Genomic DNA, 15967 nt, shown 5'->3' on the forward strand with positions numbered 1-15967 from the left:
GTCGTCTTACGATTTCCTTACCGTCACTCTTCTTCTCGTGCCCTTCCTCCCACCTCGACTGTATTGTCAGTCTTCTTCGTCACTCGTACTCTCTACCCCCCCCCCCCCCCCCCCGACCCCCCCGGCAGATGTGTGTGCGTGCGCGTTTGTCTTCTTTGCTGCTTTGAAGTGAGAGGTGGGAGAAACATTCTAAAGAGAGAAGAGGAAGTGGAGGTACGTGAGGTGAAGAAGAGAACGCCCACTTGCGGAGTGTGAGGGGTTGTCTCAAGCTAAGTCAGCGTCCCCCGCTCTCCGGCGGTGACGAAGGTCGAGGAAGGAGCGAGACAATCAAAAGGATGGCTCGCAACCCCCCGCTCTGCAGACAGCGCGTGCTTTACAGGAGGCGTGTGCGACGCTGCATCGAAGGTGTGTGTGTGTGTGTGTGTTGATGTGATGCTACCTCATCCGTCCTTGTCTTCGCTGCCATGGCCAGACAAGGGAGTTCACGTGTGCGTACGCCCATATATATATATATATATATATATATGCAAATCCCGCACTGCAGCGGCTCAATGACTTTGGTCTCTCTCTCCTTCTCCCCACCACTCTCTCACCCCCCCGGTACAGCAGCATCCGTCACGCATCGGGCCCCCCTTTCTCTTCACCTTTACTATTCTCCATGAGCGGCTGGACCAAGTCCCCCTTCGGCCCTGCTGGTGCGGCGGGACCGCGCAGCTACCCGATGTCAGCCCGCACGGTCATCACGCAGGAGCAGGTGTGGGCAGCCACGGCGCAGTGCGCCAAGACGATTGCGCAAGACTACGAAAAGTTCAAGTTAACCCCAGAGAACCCGCTCTACCTGCTGTGCGTGCTGAAGGGCAGCTTCATCTTCACAGCTGACCTCGCCCGCTTTCTCGCCGACGAGGGTGTTCCGGTGCGGGTGGAGTTCATTTGTGCCAGCTCGTATGGCGAAGGCGTGGAAACATCTGGCCAGGTGCGCATGCTCCTTGACGTGCGCGACTCCGTGGAGGATCGCCATATTTTGATTGTCGAGGACATCGTCGACAGTGCTATCACACTGCAGTACCTGATGCGGTTCATGCTCGCCAAAAGGCCGGCCTCACTCAAGACGGTGGTGCTGCTGGACAAGCCGTCGAGGCGCAAGGTGAAGTTGCTAGTCGACTACCCCATCATCAGGGTCCCCGATGTGTTTGTGATCGGCTACGGCATGGACTTCGCTGAGTCGTACCGCGAGCTGCGCGATGTCTGCGAGCTCAAGAAGGAGTACTACCTGAAGCCGACGAGCAAGCTGTAGTTGTGATGAGTTGCCACTCGTGCCGGTGGGAAAGCTTGTCCGCTTCTCTCTCTGTCTGTGCTTTTTCACGAGCATCCACGCAGACATACCGACAAGCATGCACGCAACTCGAGGCAAGAGCGACGTTGCAGCGCACAAGTGTGAGGCTCAGTCATGAGTGCAGCTGCGTAAATCAGCAGAACTGCAGTGACGCACAGTGGCGGCTACGCGCTGTTTTTTTCTCCTTTTCGTTTTCTCTCGTCTCACGGCATTGTAGCCTCAGCGGTGGTGCTATTACTGAGCGCGTCGAGGAGGGGGGAGCTGGCTTCTTAATAAGCGAGTGGGAGAGGGGGGAGGGAGAGAGTGAGACTGAAGCTGTACGCAATACGGCGACACAGAATATCAGTTAGCCTTCTCTATGGGTGCAGCGCGAGGTCGGCGAAAGCCTGGTGTGGTGGTGGGAGTGGGCTGTCTGTGGCCCAGTGTTGTAAAAAATTGGCTGAGGGTGGTGCTGAAGCAGAGCGAGGGGTGAAGGGAAGAGGCGGACGCAGCGACAGGGACGCGCGTGTGTGCGACTGCTCAACGTGCTGCATCATCTCTCTCTTTTTCGCTTGGTCACTGCTGTGTACGTCTGCTCTTCTCTGCCCCCCCCCCTCCTCGTCCGCGCCTCTCTCCCCGCAAGTCCCTGTGGTTTCATCCCCGTTTCCTCTCCTCCTCCTCCTCGGACAACTCATCTCCTCTGTCTCTTTAGGTGCCGTTCGCGATCCCTCACCTCTTCCCCTTATCGCTCGAAGATGTGTACTTGATACTAACACCGCATAATGGAATCGTAAGAAAAGCATCATGAAGAGGAGAGCGGACACTACACGCACGCCCCACCCCCTCTCCCCCCACGCGCTCAGCGATGATGTTGATTGTGGCTGTGGCCATGGCAGCTGTTGCTGTTCTTGTTGATAATGAGTGCTATGCTTTGGATGGCCAATACGATTCCGTTCCACTAATAAGATACAGACATGCATACTCATCCCCCCCCCACACCCCACACTCCCCCCCACACGTTCCACCACTCACTGACGAGGTAAAAAAAAATGGATAAGAGAAATGTTCTTCTCATTCAGCCATACGCCACATGTCTACCGGCATGTCCCCCCCCGCGTGTGTGTGTGTGTATAGTCATGCCCCACACGTGAGTAGGCGCTAAGCACAAGCAAGTAATGATGTGAGAGGTGGATGAAAGGGGAGAGGGCAGAGCTAACCCCTTTCCTTTAAACACCGGATACTACTCCCCCGTGCTCTCTCTGTCTGCACCCCCCCTCTCTCCATACACACACACACACTACACATTCACGCTCATCAGTCTGCATGTCGCGAAGAGGCCTCTCCTCCACTCAAACTGGACAGACATAAAGAAGAAGGAAAAGCGGTCTTGCGTATTAGAGCCTACGCCAGTACGCACCCACTCACAGGTTAGACCAACGCGCACACAGCTCCGTTCACGTGCTCTCACGCTAAAAACTGTTAAAGCACGCACGCAATAGGGCGAGAGATCATACAGCAATGTTGTCCAACCACCGTTGCAGCGGCGCCGTGGATGCCCAGGGCAGGGTTTTCGTGGATGGCCGTGAGTACCCCATGGCGTCCAGTATTATCGCCACGGAGGACGTGATCCAGAGCAAAATCAAAGCCATGGCACAGACCATCGCGAATGACTACAAGCTGCTCACTCACCGGGACTGCCGTCTTCCGCCCAACGTGGCGACCGGCATGGAGACGGTTGTGTCGGAGGCGCCCATCAGCTACGACAACCCGCTCATCATTGTATCCGTTCTCAAGGGCAGCTATATCTTCACAGCCGACTTCATCCGCTACCTCGGCGACTGTGGCCTACCACACGTTGTCGACTTTGTTCGCTTAACTTCGTATAACGGTGGTACACGGAGCACTGGGAGGGTCGCGATGCTGTCGGGTCTCAAGTTCGAGAATCTACGCGGCAAGCACGTGCTGATCGTCGAGGACGTATGTGACTCGGGGCGTACGCTGCACTTTCTGCGCACCAGTATCATCGAGAAGTATCAACCCAAGAGTATCAAGACGCTCGTGATGGTGAACAAGGAGGCAGCGGCGCGCAAGGTAGACTTTGAACCGGAGTATGCCTGCCTTAGCAGCCCCAACAAGTACATTATCGGCTATGGATTTGAGGTGAACGATCGCTACCGTGATCTGCGTCACATCTTAATTCTTCGAGACGGTGAGGCGACTCGCTATCCCGCTAAGCTCTGAGCTCGATGGTACGACCGGAGCGGAGGGGGGAAGGTTGAGGCGGTCGAGTGCACCAGAGTAAACGAAGTAAGGAATCTGCGGACAAGACGCTTGTAGACGTGTGCGTGTGTGTGTGTGTGTCCCCAGTCTTTACAAGGTGCGTAGAGTTTGCTGGGGCTAGTACTGCGCTCGACGCAATCTTAACCACAGAGAAGGAGGGTCGGTTAGCGATGAGGAGCACTCCTAGCAGCCCCCCATCTACCCACAGACACACACGCACGCACGCACGCACCGATGCACGGAGGCGGCTGTGTCTGGCACTTTCAGTCTTTTAACTGTCGAGGTGTGCATTTTCTCTTTCTGTCGGTCTACTTTGACCGCTCTCAGCTGTGCTCGCTTCAACCCGTTTCTCTCACTCTTGGGTACCGTGAAGCTGGTAGATCAACAGACGGAGAGCGAGCGAGGGAGGGAGGGAGGGAGGGGGGAATGAGCAACTCTCGAGTACACCGCCATCTTCACAGGCACGCACTTGGTGAGGAGGTGGATTGCTTCTTGTTCTGGGAGCGAGTGCGCTGCCACTCCTTTCGCTGTTTCTATCGTACCACTTTTCTTCTTTAGGAATCTGTTAAGGGGCATGTCACACGTCGTCTTCCTATAGGCTGGCTCCCCACCTTCAGTGGCTCTCTCTTCCTCCCTTGTATGCGACACAGCTGACCGAGGCAGTAATTTAGCTTCTCCGTGTTATACTCCCTCCCTCCCTTCTCTCTCCTCTCTCTCTCTTCGTGTTAACGTTGGCCTTCCTGTTCTCTTTCCTCACACTACATGTCAGTGTGTCACGTCAATGTCTCTCCAAACCCCCTCTCTTCTTTGTGTCTGTCTCATGCACCGTCCCCGCCGCACTCCAGAAGTTGATCTGAGAGTGGCGAGGCGTGGGGACGATCTTTTCCACACTGGTTGATCTACGGTGTGTCGGCGCACCCTCTCCCCTCCCTCGGTCCTTCTCCGGCATTTTTGTACACGCTCCACCTTTTCCGCTCTACCCCCTCCCCCCTGACGTACATTCCCTCCCTCTCACCTCATCACGTGTTTCCTTCACTGCCACTTGGGAGGCAGGGGCAGTGACGCCTTGCCTGTTGATGTTTTCTCCCTGGCCGGGGTATTCACACGCGCTCTTCTTCGCTTCCTCTTTTGACTTTTCCTTGACTTCATCGACTTGGAGGAAATCCACACGCACCCACATAAGCGCACTGAACAACAAAAAAAAGAGACGCCGCAGCTCGAACCGATGCTCGTAGACGCGCCCCTCCCCCAACCCCTCTCTCCTTCTCTACCTAATCGCCCTTCCCATAGCGTCGTTGCCGAAGGTGGCTGCACAGGAGACGGCAAAGCGATGTGCTTGAGAGGGTGTATAGGGGGCGGCAACGCCTACCTAGCCAGTGCCAGGACAGGCGCAGGTGGCGCTCGCGCGGTTTCATCCCCCCCTTTCTCTTGCTCACGCACGTGCCCTTTTTATTTCTATTCACTCGCTCCCTCTCGCTCTCTTTTCGTGGCTATATCCCCCCGCCTCCCTCCCCCCTCTGCCTGGTGCCATGCTCTGTTGCGCATCTTCATTCAACAACGCTGTCGGCTTCACCCCTTGGCGTGTCTGTTTACACCCACACTAAACACCGCCTATCCCTGCGCCGCTCTTCCTCACTCTGCTCGAATCCAACAGGGTACCAAACTAGTGCACGTCTAGCGCCTGCGAACACGCACACGCGCACGCGCCCCCCCAAAAACATCTTAGCCGCGGCGCAGCTTTATCTATCGCTGGCTGAAATTTACTGTTTTTCTTTTTATTTTGCGGCGGCGCACCCTCTCGTCACGTGGCGAGCCTTGTACGGTTGCTGCGGAGTTGTTCGCGGCGCTGTGTGTGTGTGTGTGTGTGCGTGTGCGCACGAAGTGTTATGGCCCTATGAGGGAGTTGCTACACTGTATCCATCTCTCTTTTGCACCTCTTTTGCGTCCGCGTCGCGAACTGTGCTTCGCCATTGGTTCGTGCTGATTCGAGCCTGTGTTTTTTTTTCCCCTCCGTCGGGCGTATGAGTGCTGATGTCGCTGGGCGCATGAACTCACTTGTGAACCCCCTCTCGCTCATCTTCCGTCCTCGCGCACGTGAGCTTGCACGGGTGCACAACCACGCACACCAAAGTACGCACGCCAGCCGACGTGCGTTTCTTTTCTTCGTTCTTTCCAGTGCTTACCACCACCGTCGTTCAATACTGGAAAGAACGAAGGGCTATATAGCACAGTAAAGGGCGCGCCTTGGACCGTGAATGCCGATGGCTGATCTCCTCCTCACCTTCTCACTTTCCCCTCCCTACGCCAGCGAGTGCGAATGAGCCGGTCCCTGCGGTAATCAGCAGCAGTGGAACTCCGAGCAGCCCTTTTATATTGTTGTTGTGCTCTTTTCGTGTGTCTTTCGAGCGCTTTTTTCTCGAGGACATCGGCAGTGCGACACGATTCCCTCTCTCTCTGTGCGCGTCTGTGGGGCGAGATGATTGAGGCTTTGTTTTTGCTTTTTTCTCCAGTGGAAGCTCGATCCTTTACTCGGCTCCTCCGTTCCTCTTCGAGTACTGCCTTGCTGCTGAGAAGGGAAGGGGGGCCGCCGTGGCCATATGGCTCATTTTTTTTTCCTTAGTTCCGCTCTCTCTCTCTCTCTGTGTCTTCCGAGTACGTCTCGCTCAGCTGACCTCCTCCCTCCCCCCTCCTCTCCTCTTCGCTCTCTTCCCACAGTGGCGAGCGAAAAAAAAAACGAAGAGAAACGGGCGCTCGCCGTATAACGCGCTGCGGTGAGTCGCTCGACTCTCTGCCGAGTCGTTTCATCTCACGAAGGCGCATTACGTTCTTCAACTTCGCGCCTCCCTCCTGTGCCTCGTCTCTCTCTCTCTCTCTCTTGGACTTCCGGTGCGTCTATCGCGCAGGAGCGGACAAGTCGACTTGACGGAGGCGGCGTGCACGTAGTGGTTGCTGTGAAGACACCCACACCCACACCCACACCCACACCCACACCCACACCCACACCCACACCCACACCCACACACACCCACCATCCTCTCCCTCAGCCGCCCCCTCCTCCCCCCCGTTCAACTTCATCCGAGAGCGCATCAGAGTCAAAAGACGACGAGGACGACGGTGAGACGGAGGGCAGGTGAGCGCATTAGCTCTCCAGTTTATTTGCCATACAATAGGGCAAGCAAGCGCAGCCGAAGGCACACACGGTCTCGATCTCTTCTCCTCTCGCTCCTTTCCTTTCTTCAGCTGGCCACCGTCTTCTTGTGTGGGAGGAGGGTTTTCTCCGTTGCTTCTCGCGGGGTTGCTGCCTTCAGCTTTCTCCCTCTTCATCTCGCTCCCCCGCTGTATTGTGGCATGCGTGTGTGTGTGTGCGTGTGCGGTAGGTGTTGTTGCGCTTTGCCGCGTACTTTGCCTTCTCTCTTGTATTTCGTGTCTTGTTCTTCCACCGCTTGCTCTCTCCCTCTCCCTGCGCCTTCTTGACGGTCTACTACCTTGTGTGATGGATGACCTGCCTTGCTGGCCGCGTTACCGACCGATCCGCGTGATCGGTCAGGGCGGCTTTGGCACAGTGTACCTCTGCGTTGACACGGAGCCGACCAGCATTATGTATGAGCAGCAGGTGGCTGTCAAGACCGTCTCGCTCAACAACTTTTCCGATGAGGAGGTGCTCATGGCGATGTCAGAGGTGTCGCTGCTGAGGAATATTGGGCACCCTAACATAATCACCTACTACGACTCGTTTCTGCACGATGAGGATGAGTCAGTGCAGCCACGGAAGGGAAGCACCACGCTCGTTTCACAGCCTCATGGCGACGACATCGCCGCAGCTGGGGAGGCCTTTCGATCGCAGTGGCTCTGTCTTGTGACGGAGTACATGGATGGCGGCGACCTTGCTTCCCTGCTGCGGCAGTACAGCGGCCAAGGACTGAGCGGCACCGGCAGTGTGCACCAATGCATAACGTTGAGGACAGAGGAGACGACCACCGGAGTGCACAAGCTGCATGGATCGTCCGCTGCTGTATCAGACAACGCTGCTACAGGCGTCGATCAAGCGGCAGCGAGTGGGGAGGACTGGGCGAGTCGCAGCCGACGACACCGCCAGCGCCTCGCAGCGACTCTCCGCTCCGCCCCGCATCCACCGGCATCGACGTGTTCCACAACAGTGAAGGTAACCGCGATGCGGTGGGACGGCCTTGGCACTTCCTCCGGCCAGACGTGGATGTCTGACGCACCGGAGGCAGCGATGCCCGCTACCCCGCTTGGGGCCACCGAATTGGAGGCAGCTGGTGTGGTGCGTTGTGGTAGCTGCAGCAGCATCCGAAAACCCATTACGACCGCCAGCAATGCTACCGTCGGCTCTGCCGGCACGAGCCCGCCGTACCTCGCCAGCTTAAGTGGTAATGCTGAGGTTGCCGCTGCTGGCCGCGCCTCTGACCCGTGTGAACCCCAGCTCCCGCCTCTGCCGAATCAGCTGTGGCTTGAATCCTTCCTAATCACAGACATTGCAAAGCAGTGCCTCGATGCTTTAGCCTACTTGCATGCGCTGTGCATCGTCCACCGCGACATCAAGCCGTCCAACATATACGTCTCAAAGCGCGACGGCATCGTTAAGATCGGTGATTTTGGCGTGTCGAAGTTGCTGCAACCCGCGGAGCCCTTTACGACGACGTTTGTGGGGACCCCGTTTTACCTCTGCCCTGAGCTCTGCCTGGGTGACCCCTACTCCTTCGGTGCCGACATCTGGGCACTTGGTGTGATCCTGTATGAACTCTACTGCCTGAAGCTACCCTTCACCTCTGACAACGTGCTAGCGCAGATCTACGTCATCACGGAAGGCACCTATGACACTGCCGCACTGAGCACGCCGCATGCCTTCGCAGAGCCTCAGCTGGCCGTGCTGGAGACGCTCTACGGCCCTTCCTTTCTCCGCTCTGAGCAGCTGCTGCACTCCCTTGTCGTGAGTATGGTTAGTCAGATGCTGCGGGTTGACCCAGCAGAGCGCCCCTCAGCTGAAGAGCTGCTAACTGGCGTGTTCGGCGCCGGCGGCACGTCACGGTGCGGCTCGAGCGCAGGTCTCCTGGCCACCTCGGTGACGCCGACACCGCTGCACCGCCCCCGACACACCGGTGTACTAGCCTGCGGCACCGTCTCCACCCCTTCGCAGCGCGGGTCATCATCCGCTGCCGCAGCTGGGGAAATAGCGCCAACCACGTCGCAAGCGTCGCTCAACCGCTTAGGTCCTTTAGCAAGTGAGCAGCACGCTCTGTGGGCAGGCACCCTCGTCGCGGCCGCGTTCAATACTATGCAGCAGCAACAGCAGCCACCAGCAACGCCACCCCCGCACCGGCAGCAAGGAGCATCTCTCGTTTCCTCTACAACTTCCAGGAGTCGCTGCAGCCGCGCGAAGAGGGACGGCGTGGCTAAGGATGTCACTGACGCGCACTCCACCCTCGCTGTTCTCGTGAAGGCGTCTGTTACGGAAACACTCCAAGGTATGCCGCCCGCGCAGCGCGAACGTCTTGGCAGCCGTGCAGCGGCAAAAGAGAGGGGTGAAAGAGAGGAGCATTCGCCGGCGATGCTGCCTGTGTCATCGCCAAGATTGACGCCCTCCTTGACGCTCTCTCGTTCTAGCGTGGTGGCCGGCGTGCGAAGCAACAGCGCCAACGGACAGGTCACGCTATTTTCACTGGACCTCGCCGGGCGCGGACGGGCAGAGGTGTTTCCACTGTGCAAGGAGAGCGGCGGTGGTGCTGTCGTCACCTCGCCACCGTCTCTTGAGCTTGCTGACTGCACGGCTCTGCATCTGCTTCCTGCAGCACCGTTCCCGCTGGAGCAGCTCTACGACGGACTCACCAGCATCCGCGAATCTTCCGTGAACGTCAGAGGCACGACTAGAAAGCAGCGTACGGTCGAAGACAAGGGACCAGTGAGGTCTCCACTAGGGGAACAGGTCGCACGGCGGTCAGCCTCAGCTTCATTATCCCTGTGGGCAGCTGACACGCCACGCGTCGAGTGCAGCCGCTACGAGGAGGAGGATGCGCTGGACCATCCCATCGGCACGCAGACATGCAGTGAGATGATGGAGCTGATGGAGAACATTCCGTGGCTCAAGAATGCCGAGGTCTTCTCCGCCATTCCGCTCTCCGCCGGCTGTGACAACGTTATGCTTGTTGAGCGCGCGAATCGAAGCTCTGTGTCTGCAATCGTCGATGACGGCGTGGTAAACTCTGCCACCGGCAACACAGCAGCTGGCAATGCCCAGGAGTGGGCAGAGGATGCTGCTGCTGCGTCGAAGAATTCGCACACTGCGCCGTACCAGCAGCAGCCGCGCCTGTCAGCGACACCGCCGTCACCGCTGCTGCGGCCACCGCACAATCCGGCTCAGCCGCAACGGTGTCAGTGGGGTGGAGGTGAGCTCGCTGATCCAGGAAGTGGTACGGACAGCATACGGATGTTCTCGGATCCCCTGCTGCCGGTAAACTACGCCGGGGTCGTCTTTCGCCCAACTTCATGTGTCGAGGTGACAACAATCAGCCCCACTGCGAGAACCAGGGGAGGCAACAGCAGCCCTCTTAGCTCACAATCCCCGTTCCAGAGAGGCACCTCCGCCACAGTGGGGAGGACCGAGGCGGAGAGCATACCGTCAGTGTGGCAGCGCCGCGTCTCAGGTGGGGTCACTGCTGGGAGTGAGCAGTCGTCATCCACCCCAGCCGCCCCGCGCCGCGGAAGTGTGTCGCTGGCTGCCTTGTCCACGACAGTACTGACAGGGACGCCAGCGCTGCCAGCCTCGCGCGCAGGCAAGTCGCAGACGGCACCGGATGCCAGCGATCCCACGTCTCCGTCGCCGTCGCTGCAACCGAGCGGAGGCGCGGACAAGCAGCGGGCAGTGGGAACGATGGTAGGCGCAGTTACTTCTGCCTTGCGCCCGCGGTTGTTCTCATCCTCCGGTCGTGAGCCCACAGTGAACAATGCTGCTAGTGAGGCGCGCCTGCGGCCGGTCAGTGCCGCACAAACGAACACTGCAGCGACGCCATCGGCGAGCGGGGTAGCGCTGCCTACCCCCAAAGCGCGTTCTCCTGGCCGCTGCGAGGGCTACTCCGCCACTGAGTTGGAGGCCCTCCTGCGGAGGAAGCTGCTTGCCCACTATCAGCGGCGTCAGCGGAAGTTGGGTGCGCAGCGAGCCCACCATGCAGCGCAGGAGGCGGCCAAGACCGCAGCCTGTGCAAAGCTGAAGGCGTTGTATGACGAGGCCTTCGCTTCTCGACTTGGAGCGGCGCCATTGGACGCAGGCTGCACCACCACGTACCACTCCAGCGTCACTGTGGATGGCTTTCCAGAGGTGCCACACGAGATCGGCATCGACGCTAACGAGCGCACGAGGGCTGCAAATGGCTCGGCTGAGAGCGGAGAGCACTTCCCGAGAGATGCCGCCCTGGCGACATCCCCCGCACGCGCGGCGACGCAGCTGCCTCTACTGGAGGCGAAAACCTTTGCCAAGGGCGCGCATGCTGGACTGCTCTCGCCGAAGGAAGGGGTGTTTCCACCGCCGCCGTCGGTCCCATTCTCTCATGACTTGCCGATTCTGTTTTCACTCGATGCCACGGCGCGACAGGCCGAGATGGAGGAGTTGGCGCTTCAGGCTTTTTCTGCTGCTCATGCCCGTCCTGTGGAGATGCCAGCGGCGGCTGTTCCCGGGACTGAGACGCTAACGGACGGTGGGGGTGAGCGCAAGGACTGGCTCGCTGCGACCCCCGCTGCGCGTCGTGTCCGCGAGGCCGCGTCGCTAGCGGTCGCCGTGGAGTATCAGCGTGCCGCCTTTCGCCACGGCAAGGCTCCTACACGGGTGCGTGTCGCTCCCCCGTGGCGGCCGCCGCACGACTCACGTGACGTGCCGGGTCTCTGGGAGACGTCCTCGGCGGAGGAGGAGGCAGACGCAGCAGCACGTGGACAACTGGGGCTCCCCGCGCCAGAAAAAGTACGGGAGGAAGTGCGGTGGCGCTGGAGTGCGCCGCCTTCTGACCGGGATGACACGACGGGGACGACATCCGAGGACGAAGAGATAGAGGCGTCGTCGTCTCGCACCGCCTTTTCATCCGTTACGTCTTCGACCTCGACGTCGCTGGCGCCGTCGTGGGTGTCGTTAGCGTCGGTGTCTCGAGCCGATACCCTCGACGTACCTCAGCAAACTCCAAAGGAGTCTTTCATTGCTGCGGCATCACTAACGGGTGTGTGGCAGCGCGTAGCAAGTCGGAGACTCGCGCGTAGCGAGCGTAAGTTGGGTGGTGGTATGGCTGGCTCGCTGCATGGCTCTGGCAATGCTCGTTTTCAAGAGCAGTGGGCATCCTCGCTGCAGGGATCTCTCATGCCACCGAAGCTTACCAACTTGGACAGTGGTAGCAGAGATGAACACGCACGCGACGACGAGAGCGCATGGGAGTCTTTGAGTGTGCCGAGTTTCGTGGTCGCGTCGGCAAAGGCGGCGGCAGAGGCGAGTGACGGAAGAGGTGAGACAGGCTCGGCCTCTGCCAGCTCCGCCTCGACTCTCTCCTCCACCACGTCGGCATCGCACTGCTCTGCTAACCACAGCGCCCTTGATTCGAGCCACCTGCACCACACCAAGGGCGGAGAGCGGAAAGACGTGGGCGGCAGCTCAGAAGACGACGACAGCAGCGCCGACAGCAGCTCTGACAGTGCGCTGTCCTCGACAGCAGGGGTGGTGTCTCACTCATTTGATGACGTCCCCTCCTCGACGGATACCGGCTACGCCGGGGCAGAAGCCCGTGCGGCAGAAATGAAGACGGAGAGCGATGACGACGAGGAGGACGACATGTCGTACACGTACACGGTGCAGCTGGACGCAGAGACGGGGCGGCGCTACTTCGAATACGTGTGCCCTGTAGCAGTGGAGGTGGTAGGCGCATTTCCAGGCGGTTATCGTGTCGTGTCGGCGGAAGCGGCCTTGCGCGCTCTGGACTCCGCTGTGACGGCTCCCTTCTCCGCAACACTGGTGCCCGCTAGCGGGCATCACATCATAAAGCAAGACAGCAGTGGGCTGGCGACGCGAATGCTTACCGTGGAGGCGCTGAGGTTGTCCGCAATACCGAGGCTTTGCGAGGGCGGCAACGATACGGCGACCGAGAGTGGCAGTATCAGCAACGGCTTCGGCCAAGGCAAGGGATCCCTTGTCGGTGGGGGCTACTGTGTCACGTGTCAGGAGGCCGGTGACTTCGGCGCTGCCGCTGCCTCGCCATCGCCACTTCCGGTCCCCCCTCCATCCACGTCGCTGGTGTCTTTACCCCCGGACGCTGGAGAGACTCTAGACTTCACGGCTACACCAGGGAAACAGCAGAGGCATGCACCGGCAACGGATACCATTGCCTCACCCGAAGGGCCCTCATCGGCACGAGCAGATGCTTTTCACTTGGTTTGCCGTTCTATCGCCAGCCGTCAGCACTATACGACCGCGCGGGGCGCAGTCACATCGTCGAGCCGCAGTACCGATAGCAACAAGGGTGGAGGCAGTGCCACTGCGCGCCTTGGCGGGCTCGCGGCCTCGTTACACTTGAGCGGGGCACCAGTCGAGAAGGTGGCGACACCTCCTTGCCCTTCGTACCTGGCGCTGGCGGCACTTTCCGAGAACACCACGGCGAAAGTGCGCACGCCATTGACTCACTTCTCTTCAGCTGAATCTACCTCGACCTTAGTGAATGCAGGGGTACTCCCCGTCTCCACGAGTGCCTTGGCCAATGCTGATGGCTGTGTGTCGCAGGGTTTCCTGTGTGACCAGGCTCGCGCACAAGGCCAGGCAGCTGTGGCTCTGGAGCAGGAGATCGCCGCTGTCGTGGGGGCGACGTGGAGGGTGCGGGTACCATCAAGTCTATCAGCTCCGCCTCTGGGTTCTCCATCAGCGCTGATGCTGAGCAGCCCAGGCCTGGGGCTGGAGAAATCGCAGCAGCAGCACCAATGCACAGCACCGCTCCAGCACATCCGTCTTCCTCTGTCTCTCGCTCTCCGACCACTGAGGCAGCGCACTCGCTTTGTTGGACTCCTGTGGCGTCTGTGGGTGTCCCTGATGGTCAGTGACTTGGCGCTGCGTCGGGTGCTTCTTGAACGTCACAACAGCGCGCCGTCACCTTCTCCGAGCTGCACGTTTGCGGAGGCTTTTGGAGACTGGGTCGCACCCCCTCGCAATGCGGACGTGAATGAGCGGACTGGGGTGGATGTGTCCTTGTCAGACGAGGCGCGCACTAGCCACCGTTTTAGCCGCAGCATCTCCTTCACCGACGACAACGCGACGGCAGACTCACGGGAGTTGCAGGCGTTGGCTTCTCTTATGCCACCTTCCCATTCCTCGCCGCGCAAGTGGGGACTGTACTACGTGGAGTCGCGCACCCAATGTGCTGTGCAGCTGCGCACCGACGCGGACTGGGCTGTGGTGCGGCGCAAGGTAGGTGAGATGGGCACAATGCTTCCCTTCGTGCGTCTGTACTTGCTGCTTGAGGAGGCGGAGCAGGCCTCCGAGTAGGCGGTGCTGGTGAGAGGAGAGGGCCATCACCGGTGCTTCCTCCACACTTCCTCATTTTCCGGATGGATACGTATGTCTGCTCACGTGCTGGTGCGTCTCTCTCTCGCTCTCTCTCCCTGTGGGTTTCACCTACCATGACCCTACCATGGTGGTCGTGGTAGGTGGTGGAGAGGCAACGTTGATGCACGTCTCTCTTTCTGTGGGCACAGGCAGCCGTACGCCACCGCCATCACCAAATAACCCCCCCTTTTTCTGTCGAGTATGGAATGCCAGCGCACCTCTCTCCTCTCTTTCCATGTCGTCCTTTAGGGCTCACCTTTGGCTTACCCCCCACGTGTGGTGTGCCATTCTGCCAATTTCTTCACACACACTTTCCCTCCTTCTCTGTCGTATCCTCCTGCGAGTTTGCCACACCACATCACGTGCGCCTGGCTTGTATGTTTGTTTGTGTGTTCGCGCACCTACGTAAGTGTTTCGTGTTCTCCAAATCCCTGCCATCATGCCGGACGGCGTGTCTCAGCAGCGCTTCATTGCTGATTGACCCCCTCCTTCTTTCATCCCCCCCTTTCACAACACACGACCGAAGACAGAGAGGGCCATTTTTTCTCCGTTTGCTGCTCGTACCGTTGAAGAGGTCTATGTGGGCATCGTGGAGATCATCGGCCACCCTCGCACCAGAGGCCAGCACAAGCGCGAACGCGGCTGCGTCGCCATCGCCACTGCTGTTCTCATCTTCGTCCATCGCTGCGTCCCCACAATGGCGGCTGATCTCGACCATCTCGCATAAGGCTTGTCGCCAACTCACCAAGTACCCAGCGCATTACATCTACATTTCCGCAGTATCGGGACTCGTGCTCACCGTCACCGGAACTGTTCTCGCTTATCACATTGTACACCGCGGGGAGAGCTGCGAGAGGTATGGGCGCCGGAGCTCTGCCTCGCAGACGCTGTCACATGGTGCAGGAACCAGCAGCGGCTGCGCAGCCGGTCAGTCGGGGGGCGTGAAGGGGGCGAAGGCTGCTCAGGTGCGGCGTGGGGCTGAGAAGGGTGACGACGACATTGAGTTTGCCGACCCGGCCGAGCGCGCTTTTTTCTCCTACGTCCATCGAATCAAAACGCAAAAGGAGACGCCCCTCTTGGCCGCGCTCACCAACCTCGAAACAGCCGCCGCGGAGCTGGTGGAGGTGCGGCGAAGGCACGCTCCTCAGGGCGGCCTCGTCAAGCACGAGGGTAGCGAAGGTGGTGAGGAGCGTGGTCATGATTCGAGCAATGCCCATAGTGACGGTAATCATGATGATGTTAGTGACCATGGCGTCGTGGCTGAGGCACAGGCAAAGGTGTACCGTCTCGCCGCTATCGCGGATGAGCTTCTGACACAGTGGATCTGCAGCCTGGATGGCGTGCCGGTGCGTCAGAGCGAAGCGCTCAAGCAGCAACGAAAGGCCTTGGTGCAGGAGGCAGCCGCCCTAGCGCGGCGCATCTCGCCGCATCTTCCACATATAGAGAAGTAAGCACCGCTTCTCTGTTCTCTCTCACAGCTTCGCCCCTTGCGTTGCCGATGAAGGCGAGCGGGTCCGCAGGCACGCAGCTAAGCTGCCATGGCCATGGCCGAAAAAATGCCACCCACAAGTGTACATGAACAGGGTGAGAAGCGACGTACACAGTGACGGAGCGGGCGGCGGTGGGTTTCATCGCTGGCGGAGTTGTTGCCTGCGCGTGCGTGTGGGCGCGTCGGTGTAGCGTTTGGTCGACCGGGTGGAGGTGCTTCGCGTAAGGGGGACCAACTGCCCAACCGCCGAGAGAGACACGCGACTCGGCACGTTTTGCGTTCTTTTTTGTTTGTTTGTTTGGCGAGT

The 15967-nt window shown here is 59.4% G+C and overlaps 4 protein-coding genes across 4 annotated transcripts; all 4 read left to right on the forward strand.

The window, feature by feature from the left end:
* Positions 1 to 658: 658 nt before the first annotated feature.
* Positions 659 to 1294, forward strand: HGPRT (hypoxanthine-guanine phosphoribosyltransferase; the record flags this gene model as incomplete). Its single annotated transcript, XM_010700581.1, has 1 exon — positions 659 to 1294. The coding sequence occupies one exon, from the start codon at positions 659 to 661 to the stop codon at positions 1292 to 1294; it is 636 nt and encodes a 211-aa protein (XP_010698883.1).
* Positions 1295 to 2830: 1536 nt separating this feature from the next.
* Positions 2831 to 3553, forward strand: XRPT (xanthine phosphoribosyltransferase; the record flags this gene model as incomplete). The annotated part of the gene is made up of 1 exon (XM_010700582.1): positions 2831 to 3553. The coding sequence occupies one exon, from the start codon at positions 2831 to 2833 to the stop codon at positions 3551 to 3553; it is 723 nt and encodes a 240-aa protein (XP_010698884.1).
* A 3532-nt stretch (positions 3554 to 7085) lies between these two features.
* On the forward strand, positions 7086 to 14111 carry LPMP_210980 (hypothetical protein; the record flags this gene model as incomplete). The annotated part of the gene is made up of 1 exon (XM_010700583.1): positions 7086 to 14111. One exon carries the CDS (start codon positions 7086 to 7088, stop codon positions 14109 to 14111), a length of 7026 nt encoding a protein of 2341 aa, XP_010698885.1.
* Positions 14112 to 14749: 638 nt separating this feature from the next.
* On the forward strand, positions 14750 to 15622 carry LPMP_210990 (hypothetical protein; the record flags this gene model as incomplete). Its single annotated transcript, XM_010700584.1, has 1 exon — positions 14750 to 15622. The coding sequence occupies one exon, from the start codon at positions 14750 to 14752 to the stop codon at positions 15620 to 15622; it is 873 nt and encodes a 290-aa protein (XP_010698886.1).
* Positions 15623 to 15967: the final 345 nt, after the last annotated feature.

Source organism: Leishmania panamensis, assembly GCF_000755165.1.
Source record: "Leishmania panamensis strain MHOM/PA/94/PSC-1 chromosome 21 sequence".
Taxonomy (NCBI): Eukaryota; Euglenozoa; class Kinetoplastea; order Trypanosomatida; family Trypanosomatidae; genus Leishmania; species Leishmania panamensis.